This window comes from Castor canadensis, chromosome 11 (assembly GCF_047511655.1).
Source record: "Castor canadensis chromosome 11, mCasCan1.hap1v2, whole genome shotgun sequence".
NCBI lineage: Eukaryota > Metazoa > Chordata > Mammalia > Rodentia > Castoridae > Castor > Castor canadensis.
The window spans coordinates 120403502-120418126 of record NC_133396.1 but is presented as its reverse complement, the minus strand read 5'-3'; the positions used below and the strand labels follow the sequence as shown (position 1 = coordinate 120418126).

General features: G+C 35.1%; 1 protein-coding gene across 16 annotated transcripts in view; it reads left to right on the top strand.

Moving 5' to 3' along the window:
• Rps6kc1 (ribosomal protein S6 kinase C1) overlaps positions 1-14294 on the top strand; it is a 162801-nt gene extending 148507 nt beyond the window's left edge. For 15 of the 16 annotated variants that reach the window (XM_074048356.1, XM_020185998.2, XM_074048351.1 and 12 more), the window contains 3 exons: positions 3835-3917; positions 4962-5057; positions 13345-14294. In XM_074048356.1, the coding sequence (XP_073904457.1) occupies positions 3835-3917; positions 4962-5057; positions 13345-13455 (290 nt within the window). In that variant the 3' untranslated portion in view covers positions 13456-14294. Of the gene's footprint in view, positions 1-2821; positions 2845-3834; positions 3918-4961; positions 5058-13344 lie in introns of those variants that run through there. The other variant, XM_074048354.1, reaches the window with a different exon arrangement.
• The last annotated feature ends 331 nt before the right edge of the window (positions 14295-14625 follow it).

The window sequence follows — 14625 nt, the reverse complement described above, 5'->3', positions numbered from 1 at the left end:
TGGGCATCTTAAATTAATGAAGGGAGAAGAAGTTACGAAAAAGACTTATGAGTGCTTTTGAAAGCACTTTTCAGGATGATAAAATTAAGGTTCTAAGAGCTAGAAAGAATACTGGAAGTCTGGCTGTCCTGTTTTCAGAGACATAATATCCTCAGACAAGCTCAAATGGCAGCATAGCTCGCACCCAGGCAGTGCATCTTTGATGCAAAGACAAAAATCTAGGATTCTTGGATATTATCATCTCTTTTTGAGTTCTTATGAGAGTAACCTAAGAATCGTTTTCTGAGGAATAGTTTTTTCTCTCTGATCACTTCGTTTAATGTCTGTGAGACCACTGCACTTGTAGAGAATAAGGACACTACTTCACCCAGCCTAGAAACTGCAAATATAGAATGGAGTGGTGGGGAGAGGAGTGTGGAAATGGAACACCTTGTATTGTATAAGAAAGATATTTTTTAAATTGACTAAAGTCTAGTGGAATGTTTCCTTTAAAATGTTTTTCTGCTTTTTTTTTCAAAGATTTTGTAAATTTGAGGTAGAAGTTTAAAGGGATTTCTCAGCTGCACTATGTTATACTTTTTTTTTAAGCCTCACAGACTTATTTGGTGTTTCTGTACATTCTCTATTTTTGATGTTAGGCACATATATCTCGGTGTATGTAATAACTATGTTTTGCCTTTGTATATGAGTGCTTTTGGTTTGTGCTTAAATTTTTTATATAGATTTTGCAAGTAAAGCCATTTTTAGAGCTCTAACAAGGAAACTCTCTACTCTCTAATATGAGTAGAGAACTGTGTATGTGATTCTAGTCTAGAGCTCCTTAAGACGTGTTTCATTCTAAAGCCATCTTAGTAATTTCCACAATTCTCTGAGCTGACTGGGTCAGATGTCCTTCTTCTCCCTGGACACCTAAATACAACATTCTTTGTCTTGCAAAGTCACCCTGTCCAGATAAGTTCTTCATAAGGTTGCTTAAATTTTAAGTGACTCATAAAGTGTTAAATGTAATTCCTCACATGTGGTAGCCAGACAATGAATGTTAGCTGCTTTTTTATTGTTGTCACTATCATTATTGTAATATATGCCAACTACAAGGAAAGCAATATCGATACCAGGAAAGTGAGGCTTTTGGTGGCACATTCAAAACAGGTGTAATCAATAACTTTGGATCTTGAATTGTAGACAGGAAAAACTAAGAAATATATACAGTTTACTACATGACTCAAGTAGATGGAATAACTGAAATTCTTGAGCAAAAAGATAAAATCACTAATAATGTTTGTGGGAAAACTGATTTTGGTTTCATATTATTTAATAATGTGACCAAATATAAGAGTCTGTGGAGGACTAGTGCCTAGTATGGAGCTCATTTGACTGCTTTACGAGTGTTGGTTGAATGAATCAGATAGATTGAGACTTTATTGTGGAGGTCTGATTGTGAATATTAGTAATCAGTGAGAAGCTCTTTAAGAATTTTGAATGGGAAAATTATGTAATCTGTTGCCTGCTTCAGCTGGAAGGAAATGTGCAAAAGACCGTATTTGATGACAGGACTATGGTTAAGTTCCTTCTCTAAGGTTTCTGAGGACCCTTCATAAAGTTTCTAAGAGCACTTCTGAAGGTGGTAGTGGCTCTGTACAGGTGGGGAATGGAGTGAGGCAGTGAATATGAATCTGGGAGGGTGACTATGTACTTTGAAAGAGAGCTCCCAAGAAATTACCCTTCTCGGGGATCACTATGTTAGCGAATCCTTGAGTGTTAAAACCATAGAATTTAGAGCTGATATTAACATAGAGATCCTCAGATCTAACCCTCATATCATGGAAGAGATCAAGTGAATTTTTCAAGACTTGACACAGGACTTCTAAATCCTAGTCCATCCCTAATATATAATACATTAAATTTTTTAGGAAAACAATATAGGTGAACAGAATATTAGGGAGGGCAAATCTACATGTCTGTCTTCCCTGCTCCAATGTAACTTTTCCAAAAAGCCTAAATATTTTCACATTATCTTGCTATTCTTTTAAAAAAATTCTACCACTAGTTATATATGTAGGTTAAAAAATATTAAAATGTCACCCCAGGGGTAAATTACTAAATTATTTTGTTATATTTCCTCACCAATCTCTTAAAAAAACATACCTTTAAAATTAGAATTCTCTTGTTGTATAGCCTTTTAAAAACAGTGTGCACATTTGCTTACATATTTAAATCTTGTATGATAAAAACATTTTAAATGGGTATGTAGTAGCATTTCTATATAGATGTGCCACATCACATATGATTAAACCTCTGTCACTAGATAGTTCACAATTTTTCAAGTAAGCACTTGTGTTATTAATGCATATGGTTCTGGAAGACCAGAGCCTTTCATTTATTCACATAGTAGTTTGAATTATCATTCTCTGTTTTCTGAGAGCAGCTAGTTAGGGAGTGAAGGTTGTGATTTGGCATGAAACACTGCAGGAGATGAGTTGGGGAAAGGCTGCTTGTGAAGGGTGAACTTGTACATAGGCAGTTTGGAGCCCAGAAGAAGAAGTATAGAAGAAGGTTGCTGAACTGGAGTAATTTCAATATATTTGCATAGAAATGGCTTTTTTGTTTGTGTTTAGCCTACATGACCTTTGCTTCAAGTCTTAAACTCAGGCTATTTTAAGAGGTGTATGGTTCTTCCACATAGTTGATATACAAAACATTGGTTAAAAGGCTGGGCACCAGAGTCCCTCTTCCTCTTACTACTTTCCAAGTTCCGACCTAACCACTTATCAGCTTTTGAACATTATGGATTCTGGACTAATAAGATGTTTTTTTTTTTCAGTTGAATAAAATTGAAAGGGAAGACATTGGCAAGATATTCTATTGGTTAGTAGAATGTCATTAGGAAAGAACAAGACATTAACATGACTTAAGGGATAAAAGCTTCAAAAATGGGGAAATGAAGCTGGGTATGGTGGTACACACCTGCAGTCATTGCTGAGGCAAATGGTGAGTTCTAGGACAGCCTGGGCTACAGAGTGAGACCCTGACTCAACACAACACATGCACATGCTTGAACATACACTCACATGAAATGAGGAGTTGTTGCTGGTCTGTAGAAAAACTTGAAAGATGACACCAACAAACACGTACTACCTTTCAGGAACTTGTGCTGTGAGCTGTGGGATGACACAAATACACTTGCAATTTGTAAATAGTCTAAAAGTCCTTGTCATAGCTGGGAGTTTCATGTATTGCTTAAAACAGTTGTATCCATCTGTACTTCTAAACTATAAAATGCTTGGCCAGCATTTCACATGTTCTTCCTTTAGTTGAAAACAATTATATAGGGGAGGGAAGATGAGACTAAAAAATGAGGTCTTCATTCTGCTACTTTGTGACATTGGACAGTGTATTTCATTTCTCTGGTTTCAAACCTGTAAGTAACAGGATAATTAAAATTGGTTTAGATAAAATTTGAAGTTCCTTTTGAACATAAAGAGTCTATTTCTAAAACAAAAAATGATTTGTGAAGTAGAATTGGCTATATTTTCTTGAAAGATCATGCAAAATGCTGATCTTGTAGGTGCAGGTAGCTTTAAGTATAGCATCTTGAAGGTGTCCCTCTATCAACTGAAGAACAAATGTCTCCATTTAATGTATGACTGTGTCAGAAAAAAAAATGCAACCACAGTAGGTGACCAAAGGGATAAGTAACTTTCAGGAATTTTGAAAGCCCAGTAGTATTTAGTATATGCTCTCTCAGCACTAAAAAGGTCACCTTGCTAATACATGTTAATTTTGAAAGTTTAATTGACCTTTGGAATTTTAATATCAACCTTTTTTGGTGTTTAGAGGTTGGAGCAATCACAGAAGAAACCGAGGCCTGTGATTGGTGGAGTTTGGGTGCTGTCCTCTTTGAACTTCTCACTGGCAAGGTAAGCAGTGACCTGGGCATTTAATAAATTTATCCAGATGCTACCTTGATATCAAATTGAGAAAAGGCAAATGCTAGCCTTTGCCTTTAATTTTTAGGTCAGGGACTAAGTAAGAAAAGCTTTGACACCAGAAACAAGCAGAGATATGCAAGTTTACCAAGATTCCAGTTTTTTCTTGAAAAGTAAAATTGTATTACATTGAATAAATTGATGGTAAAATTCTGATATATTATAGTGTTATGTAGTGAGACAGAAAACTAAACATTTCTTCCCCTTCCTTTTCTGACTCAGATTTATACAGAATCAGATCTGTAAGTTTTATAATAGGTACATATTAAAATTCTCTAGATGTTTTAAACATCTGAAGCTAGAAGGGAAATTTTCATTTTATGAAAATTAATGTTGATATTAAAACTAACATCTTTTTTTCTCAATACTATAAACTTCCTATCTGTTCTAGCTTAAGAACAGAATTTATATTCTCTCAGATCAATAACTTTTAAGTGTGATGTCTGAGGTTAATAGACTTTAATAGTGGATATTTACTTCGTGGGAAGAACACAGAGGAAGTGAGTACTTAGCTTTTGTAAGTATTGCTGTAAATGTGTAAATTCCAGTGTAAGATTATTGTGGAGTTTACAAATCTCTTGTATATACACTTAAACTGTGAAGTGCTATACAGCTATAAAAATATAACTAACAAATTCTGAACTGAAGGTTTTTGAGAAATTAAGTTATTTTAGAGTTATAAAGTCCCTTTTTAGTTTTTGTGTGTAGTCTACACTTTTCTGATATTAGCCATTCATTGAAATAGCGAAGGGGAAAGGACAGCTGCATAAGCTTATGGTGTAATCCTGATGATCCTCTGCCCAGAGGCTCTAGGCTCCTAGCCCTCAGCCTGAATGTTTAGGTGTCACTGTGCTGATTACTGCACCTCCAGTTATGAGAGTTATTGATCTCTCTGTACTTGCTGTCTATAAATCCTTGGTAGAACAGAGTATGATGTTATTTAGGATAAGAAATGTATCTGATTAATTGTTTCAGACTCTGGTTGAGTGCCATCCAGCAGGAATAAATACTCACACTACGCTGAACATGCCAGAATGTATTTCTGAAGAGGCTCGCTCACTTATTCAACAGGTAATTTAATTGACCTATTGGCCAAGTATATCAACTGTGCAGCTTAGCAGAGCCCACAGCTCCAAAGCCTTGAAGAAGTTAGTTTGGGGAAAGAAAGACCCCTTTATAATTATATATTCAGAATGAATGCTGCATGTCTTTAGGGTTCTCCTACTATCAAAGTATTGGTGGGGTCAGAAAAGATAGTCAAGACTTGCTGGTTTTAATAAACAAAATTTTTTCAAAAATCAATTTAGTATTTAGTCAGTTCCACATATTTGTATAGGTTTGAGATTTGAATGTTTGTAGCTTATCTGAGCTGCTGTGTTTTTGCTGTTGTATTTTGTAACCATGTATGAATGACTGTTTTCTTTTAGTTCTTACTTATAAGCAATGATAATTACACTGGTTGCTGAGAATGTTAGAAAATCTTATCCAGTTAAATCACTCTTATAGCTTCATCAATGGGTGAAACTTGGACTTTAATGTCAATTAGGACATTTCTAGTGGCTTTGAAGAAAGTGACTTGATAAAGTTCAGTGTCCCAAAGTCAGACTTAGACCTCTAAGAGCATCTTAAATTTATTTCTTATATTTAAAATATAGGTTGAGTATCCCTTATCCAAAATGCTTAAGACCAGACTATTTTTCAGATGTCAGAGTTTTTCAGATTTTAAAATATTTGCATAGATTTCATTGCTTGAACATCCCAATTTGAAAGTCCAAAATTTGAAATGCTCTAAAATCTGAAACTTTTTGAGTTGTCATGTCAGCACTCATAAAAGTTTCAGATTTCAGAGTGTTTTGGAGTTTTGGATTACAGATACTCAACCTGTACTCCCATAGTCTTAACTAGTGAGTTTTACTAAGTACACTGAGAGTTGTTAGTTGCTATGGGTGATAGGCTCACAGCAAATTAGAAAAAATTGCCAGGCCTTCTAACATCCTGACACTTTTATAAAAACATAAAAGGAAAGGCCATTTGAAAAAGAACAAAACCCAAAATTGTTTAATGAAACAATGGACTTTTTTTAAATCAGGGAAAACAAAAATTACAAGAAAAAGAGGGAGGCATATATTAAGAGGAGAATTACCACTGGACACAGTGGTTCAAGCCTGTAATCCTAGCTGCTTGGCAGAGAACAGGAAGATCACAGTTTGAGGCCAGCCTAGGCAAAAAGTTCATGAGATCCCCATATCAACCAATGGCTGGGTGTGGTGGTATGCACTTGCAATCCTAGCTGTGCTGGGAAGCATAAATAGGAGGATCACAATACATGCTGATCTGGGGATAAAGTGAGACTCTACCTCAAAAAATAAAGCAAAAAGGGTGGAGGCACCTGCCTAGCAAGTATGAGACCCTGTGTTTAATTTCCAGTGCTGCCAAAAAAAAAAAAAAAGAATTACCATATATATTATAGACTCTTAAAGGTAACAATTTTGGTTCCATTCAACAACTGTGCAAGGCATAGTGCTAAAAGCTACAAAGGTAAGACTAATGGATAACTGTACTATAAGATAGAACTTGATAAAGGATGTCAAAGAGATTTAGAAAATACTTTGGTAAGTCAAGAGAATGATGGGTTATAGTGAATAATTTGGTAGTATTAGGGAAGTTTTTGTGGAATGGATGTTATTTTGCTGGACCTTAGACATTCTTTTGGTAGGGCAAGGTTGGATGTGAGGTGAATAGCTAGGTAGGATGAATGATTTGACCAGAGGCAAGGAAGACATTGGAAAGACCCAGTTTAAGAAATGAAAAGCTTGGTTTATCTGGAGTGGAATAATAACAGCAGGTGAGTGTAGAGAGATAAGTTGTTTTATAAACACAGGGTGGAGTGATAGAACTCAGAACATGTGAGATTTGGCGTTCTATAGAAAAGTGAAAGGCTCAGAGTTGGCCTCAGGAAGATTAGTTTTCCCAGACTATGTAAAATATAAAGAATCATAATCAGGTTAGAAATACTGAAAGTAGAATACCCAGAGCCCTTTGGATTGGGGATTAAGAGCTAATGAAGAAATTCATAAAACATTTCTAGTGAAATTGATTTCATCTTATTCATTGTGGCACAAGGTAAATTCAAAGTATTTGGGGGGGTGTGATAAATTATTTACGAAAGGCTAACAGCTATTGCTTTTTGTTCCTTTTCCTTAGAAAAATAGTCATTATTGTGTATACTGAAAAGAGAACTCTCTATAATAATTTGTCAAATTCTGTGCCTGTATTTATTACAAATTATGTTGTAAAGGAGTCTAGACTTAAGGTGTGTCCAGTCCTCAAACAGAGGTACGTAAAGCATGTGTAATAAATCAGCTTGCTGTCAAGGAAACTACCACTCATGTTGAGGAAGCATCATCAGGAAAGGGAAAAGGGGTCTCTTGGCATGATTAGCAATTTGTCATTTTGACTTTCCTCTTCTACCTCACAGGTCATGGAGGTCATTTAAAAAAAATCCAAAATGATTTCTATGGAAATAATTATCCTGCTTTGGGAAAATTTTCTTCTCTTTGGTCTTTCAACTCCTTGCTTTGTTCTTAGATTTCATAATCTCCTGTGTCCATGGTTCAGTTATCTGTCCCTGAAAAGTGAATGGTGCTGAAGTAAACATAGTTACTTTTAAAATGCAATTTAAAAGTCCTCAGAGCATGTATGTTTGTGCTTTATGGTATACATTTAGTTCTTTATGACACAGTTGCTTCATCAGTTGGAAGATATTATGTAAGGAAAAGACCTTTAAAACATATTTCTGTGCCCTCATTTCTCAGCTCTCTGGTCTACTCTTTAGGAAAAAGGAGGTTGGGAGTGGCTATCTTGAATTTGTTATCTTGAATGTGCCACTGGCTGACACATTCTCTTAAGCAGTGGAACCTTTGTGTAATCTCTCTTGAGGCCTTTGTAGCACTTAAAATGGCAAAGTAAGCAAGGTAGTCATGGGTAAAATAATCATAATTTGCCCATAGACTTATACTTGCAAATAATATATGGAGGAGTCCATGAACTAAGTAAGTTGACTCAGTAAAAGTGAAAATATGAACCTTTGTAATTGCACATTTGAAGTTAGTTTTTGGAAAGAATTGGTAGAAAAACTAGTTGAAACAAAAAAGAACTGATTTGTTTATGTGGTTTCTAAATTGTCTGTGTATTCCTGAAAACTAATGGTATAGTTTTTACTTATATTTGATATGTTGATTTGTATTAACATATGTCTTTTACATTTTAATCAGTGGCCTGAATTGTCTGTCAAAATGAGTTTAGAACAAGTAGGATATTCCTGTAATGTTTGTTTATAATAGCAGCTAAAGATGTGCAAGGATATAGCACATCCTAGCAACTTCCAATATAAAAGTTCTTTGAGCAGTTAGCTTTAATAAACAGTACTATGGTCATTTTGAGTGGAAGAATCAGTAATTTCAAGTGGAAAGTCTGTTAGTGTGGTCTTTTGAAGTCTACACTTTACTTCCCTTGTGGATTTGATAATATCAAAGTAAAGTAACATTCTTGGTATTTGCAGATCACACATTCATAAGGCAGCATAATGTGATTAAGCATGGAATCTGAAGTCAGAGTGCCTGAGTTCAAATCCCTTCTTTGCTGCTTACAACCCATGTCATCTTAAACAAATTTCTTAATTTCCCTGAGCTTCTGTTTTCTCATCTATTAAAAAAAATAGCTATTTCAGAACTGTAGTGAGTTAAATAAATTAACCTGTGTTACCATTTAGAATAATGCCTGACAATAAATGTTATGTATGATGTTATGTAAATGTTTTTATTATTGTTGTTGTTGTTTTGAAACAAGGTCTCCCTATGTAGTACAGGCTGGTTTTGAACTCGCTATATAGCTGGCCTCTAACTTGTGATCCTCCTACATCTGCCTCCTAAGTGCTGGGATTACAGGCACGTGCCACTATGGCAGCTATTATTATTATTAATAGAATAGTGTTGAAGGTTCATGACATAATTTGTAATTTGATGAAGTGTATGTTTGAATAGGGCTGCTAAGACAAGAGGGAGTCAACTACGGGTGTTTCAGGTGAAAAGATTTTAAAAAATAGTATACTAGTAGATAATAGGCAATCAACTGATGTTTATAATACAGATAATTGAATTAATGAATCATGGATAAAAATAGAAATAAAGGAAAAAAGAAGAAATAGAAGCTTTGGTTAAATTTGGGTAGTGGAATTTCCTATGATATATGGCCATTAATGTAAAAAGATCATTTAAATATCTCAGTTATAGTCAGGTATAGTGGTGTAAGCCTGTAATACCAGTTACTTAGAAGGTGGAGGCAGGAGGATTAAGAGGATTGTGAGTTCAAGGCCAGCCTGGGAAAGGTTTAGGGGATCCTATCTCAAAAAACAAAATGAAAGGCAAAAAGGACTGGGGAGTGTGGCTCAAGGAAGCCCCAGGTTCACCCCCTAGTGTTGCAAAATCAAAACAAAACAAAATAAAATCAGTTGCACTTGGGCCACATTCTGTGGACAAAATTATTTGCTGTAGCAGCAAATTTGAGTGATGATGGCTACATGAGGAAGTTGGAAATTTTTTTCTCCCAAAAAAGTATAAAAGTTGGACAGAATTGGTGAAAGATAGTCATTTTGGTGCTCTGAAAATTGATCAAAGGAAACAACTATTTAACAAGTGTATATGCTTTAAAAATAACTGAATTTTGGAAAAGAACAGTGGGACTCTGGTATTCTTGAGTCAATCTGCTCTCATTTTCCCCTCCCTGCTTGGTCAGGTGCAAGAGTTCTGCCAGGGTGGAGCAGGCCATGGGGGCCAACCCTGAGGCTTCATAAATGTACATAGGAACATGGAAAAGGCTCAGTCGAAAGTAAAAGCTAGAATAGACCAGTTTAGTGGCCTTATCTTCGAATATATTCTCCTACCCATTGGCAGGGGACAGAAGCTTGAATGACTGAGGTATTTGATTATAACCTCTGTTCATTCATTGGTTCACCACTAAGCTATGCAGACACTGAGTGGGGAGGAGGGCTGAAGAACCTGCCCTTAAAAATAAAACTAAAAAGGAAAAAAAACAGATGTCAGGTATACAACACAATGAATATAATGTAGAGAATAGGAGGTTTAACAGATTTACAGATCTAGCTGAAGCAAGCTACCAAACAAAGAACAAACCAACAGCAACGACAATTTTAGTGGGAATAAAAATCAGATTCCAGAGTTGCTAAAATATATTACCTTAAATATCCTGATTCCAGTGAAATGTAATACAAGACATACATACTAAGAAAAAGTATGACTTATGCACAGGGAAAAATGATTTAGTAGACAAAGACATCAAAGAAACTATTAGAAATATCTTCAGAAAATTAAAATTAACTATGTTTAAAGAAGTAAAGTATGGCAGTGAATCAACAAATAGAGATTCTTAAGATAGGAAGTACACTTGCAAAAGAAAAAAATAAGTAGAAGTCTTAAATTGAAAATTATACTGAGTAAAACGAAAAGCTCACCAGAGAAAAAATTCACAGGTGCAAATTCAGTGACAAATTTGACACAGAAGAAGAATCAGTGAACTTGAAGGCAAATCAATAGAAATTACCCAGTCTGAAAAACAGATCAAAAAATTGAAGAAAAATGAACAGGGTCACAAAGACTGTGAGGCAATATAAAAAATTGCCATTGTACATATAATGGAAGTTCCACAAGAGAGGAAAGTGGAAAAGGAGCAGCAAAAACACCTTAGAAAATACCAGAAACTTTCCAGACTTCACGAAAAACGCTAATCTGGACATCTAAGTTCTACAGACTTTTAATAGAAAGATAGGGAGCCACGCTTAGATATATCAGAATCAAATTGTTGAAAGGCAAAAATCGAGGAAAAATTTTAAAGTGGCAAAAGGAAAATCAAGTATTAATGTCTGACTTCTCATTAAATACAGTAAAGGTTAGAGAACAGTAGAATGACATATTCAGTGTGCTGAAAGAAGTAACAACCAAGAATTCAGCAAAATTATCCCTCAGGAATGAAGATGAAATGAAGACATTCCCAGTTAAAGAAAGACTGAGATAATTCATGGCTACAGGTATACATTATAAAAAATACTATAGGATTTCTTTCAGGCGGAAAAGAAATGACAGCAGGCAGTACTTTAAATCTGAGGAGGAAATGAACACTGGAAGTGACAGATGTGAGTTAATAGAAAGGATATATATAAATATATTTGCCTCATTTTCTTCTCAACTTTATGACATAAAATTGTATGTGGCAATAATTATAAAACTATACTATTGGGTTTATATGTAAAAATTAACTCAGTAGCTCCTAGATACACATGCATATAAAACTTTGAGTTAATCCATATATATAAATTTATATAGTCATATGTATTCATAATATAGATATATATAAGCTAAAACTAAAAACTGTAGGAGAAAATATAACCTTGAGTTAAGCAAAGTTAATTAGATATAACACCAAAAGCATGATCCATAAAAGGGAAAATTGATAAAGTAAACTTTGTTAAATAAAAACTTGTATACTTCAAAGGACACCATTAAGAAAATGAAAAACAAGCCACAGACTATGAAAAAATGTTGGCAAATCATGTATTTATTCTTGCATTCAGAATGTATAAAGAAGTCTTGTAATAAGACAGAGCTTTTAAAAATGAGCAAAGAATTAGATGTTTTACCAAGGAAGTTATATGAATAACTAATCTGGCATGAAAAGATGCTCAGCATCATTAGTCATTAGGGAATGCAAATTAAAACCATAATAAGATATTGCTCAGACCCATTGGAAGGGCTGTTATCAAAAAGACAGACCCAGCGTTGTTGAGAACGTAGAGAAACTGAACCCTTATACATTGCTGCTGAGGGGAAAGTAAAATGGTACAGCACTGTAGAAAAGTTTGAAGCTTACTATGTAACCCAGAAATTCCATTCTGAGGAACATACTCAAAATAAATGAAAACATATGCCACACAAAGGAATATATATGAACGTTAATGCAGCATCATTCAGGAGAACCCCAAACTGGAACGTCCAAAGGTCCATTGCTGGTGAGTGGGTTAACAAAATGTAGAATATCCAAGCAGTGGAATACTATTCGGAAATTAAAAGTTAATACCTGCTACAATGTAGATGAATCTCAAAAGCATATGGAGTGAAGGAAGGGAACTGCAAAGACTAAATAGTAGTTTATGATTCCGTTTACATGAAATGTCCAGAAAAAGCAGTTCAGTGGTGCCTGGGACTGGAGATTAACTGCATATGTCATGAGGAAATATTTTAGGGTCATGAAAGTGTCCTAAACTCAGATTGTGAGGAAGCTGCACAACTCTAAATCATTGAATTATGTACAAATCATTGAGTTGTATACTTACAGTAGATGAATTTTACAGAATGTAAAGCTATCAACACAAAAATCTGAGGGTGTACAGATGTCTCACGGCACATTCTTCCAACATGCCCAGGGTTCACTCATATAATTGCATATAGTGACTTCTGTTTTTCTGTATTAACAATCTTGTGTGTATGACATTATTAACTTATTTTACACATGATTCTCATTTCTGAAGAACTCCAGACCTGTTTCAGCCATTGTATCAAATCATCTCATTTCATTTGGAACTGTTGGGGATACAAACTATCTTGTTCAGACTTTAGGTAAAGTTTAGTTCCAAGGCAGGGTAGTTAGGAACTGAAAGACTTACTGTACCTCCCTGACTTCCAAATCTTGAAGGAAAAGTAACTCTCTCTCAGAATTGAGTGCAACACACACACACATTTTATTTATTTTATTTTAAAATTTTATTTATTATTTTATTGTATTATTTAATTTAATTTTAATTTAATTTAATTTAATTTTTATTTTATTGTGCTTGGGATTGAACCTAGGGCCTTCCACATACTAGGCAAGCATTCTGCCAATGATCTATGTCCCCAGCCCTTGTTTTTTTTGTTTATTTGAGATAGGGTCTCACAACATAACCCAAGCTGGCCTTATACTCATGATCCTCTTGCCTCAGCTGAACTTGTGATTCTCCCGCCTCAGCCTCCTGAGTGCTGGGATTAAACACATGCCCACACCTGGCTTAGTGCAGTCTTTCAGATACGCCCACAACTACACAGCCTGAGTGGCGTTAGACATAGCTCCCTTACAAAAACACACTGTAATCAACTCCATTTGTCACTGTAGAAAAGTTTGAAGCTTACTATGTAACCCAGAGGTTACTATGTCACTGAGGTTGACTTTAGAAGCTCATTCCTTTCATGTGTTCTGTTTTCCTTTGATTCACAAGTTGGATTCCTGTTTCTCACTAAATCCTCTTTTTCAGCTCTTGCAGTTCAACCCTGTGGAACGTCTGGGTGCTGGAGTTGCTGGTGTTGAAGATATCAAATCTCATCCATTTTTCACTCCTGTGGATTGGGCAGAATTGATGAGATGAACAACATTCACACATTCTAATATCCTCTGTAACAGGCATCTCTGGTATAGCAGCTCTGCCTTACAGTCTTGTATGGAGCACCAAAGCATTTGGACAAGGACCTTTGGAGGAAATTAGGAGGTGGGAGGCTAAAAGATTCATTTTTAGTTACTGTCTAGGCTAGAGATTAGTCACTTTTGCCAGTGGCTGTTTTATATACCTGTAACCAAGAATGTGACTTAATTTAATATACATTTAGGGTTGAGGTGTGTTTCATACTCAAGTGAAATAGGAATGCCCTTCAAGAAGTTCTCCTCTGTGAAGCCCTAACGAAGAATGACGTTTTACTGGAAGAAGGAACTTTACATGGCAGCTACAGTGCTCCTGCTAACTGGGGTTGGTTCATACGATCAAGACAATATTGCTGACTAATACACTAAAAAGTGCTTCAAGGACACTGTCATTCATGGGACTTTACAAAGTGCAAAAAAAAAAACAAAACTCATACTGCCTGAAAGGAAACCTGTACTGTGATGCTACATAATTAATGCATTTTGAATGGGGTCCCAGATTACTTCTGTGTGGAGAGAATACTTTATGTTGCCAATTTTTAACTTTGTTGGCTGACACTGCTAATTTTGAGAAGGTTCACATAAACACTAGTTTCTCTCTGGTCAAGCTCATCGTTCTTTCCCATCTCCATTTCCTGCTCCCTTTGCTTACTCTCTCAGATTCTCTTCTTTCCTACTTCTACTAACACACATGCAATGAAAAAGTGAAGGGAGTATTTATTTCTACAAACTGTATCAACTTGATAAGGACTAAGAAATCATGATATAAAGTAAATGTGGTAAAATGTAGTTGTCTCTTTCATTTAATAGCTTAAGATTTAAATTTTTTTTCTGTTTCGTTGGTCAATATTATCAGTTTCGGTGGCTTCCTCTTATACTTGACTTCATTTTACTTTTTGGGTCGGTATACAAAGAATCAAGGAATTTCATCTAAATGGAATTGATGGCAGTCCTATTTTATTACTTATAGTGATGAGATTTCAGATCTGAATGTCATATCTACTTCACATTATTTAGAAAGAATATGAGTCTCTGTAAATCTCCAAACATTCCTACATATTATTTATGTTGCTAAAATAGCTCCTGTAGTCATGTATCGTTTACAAACATTTACAAATGT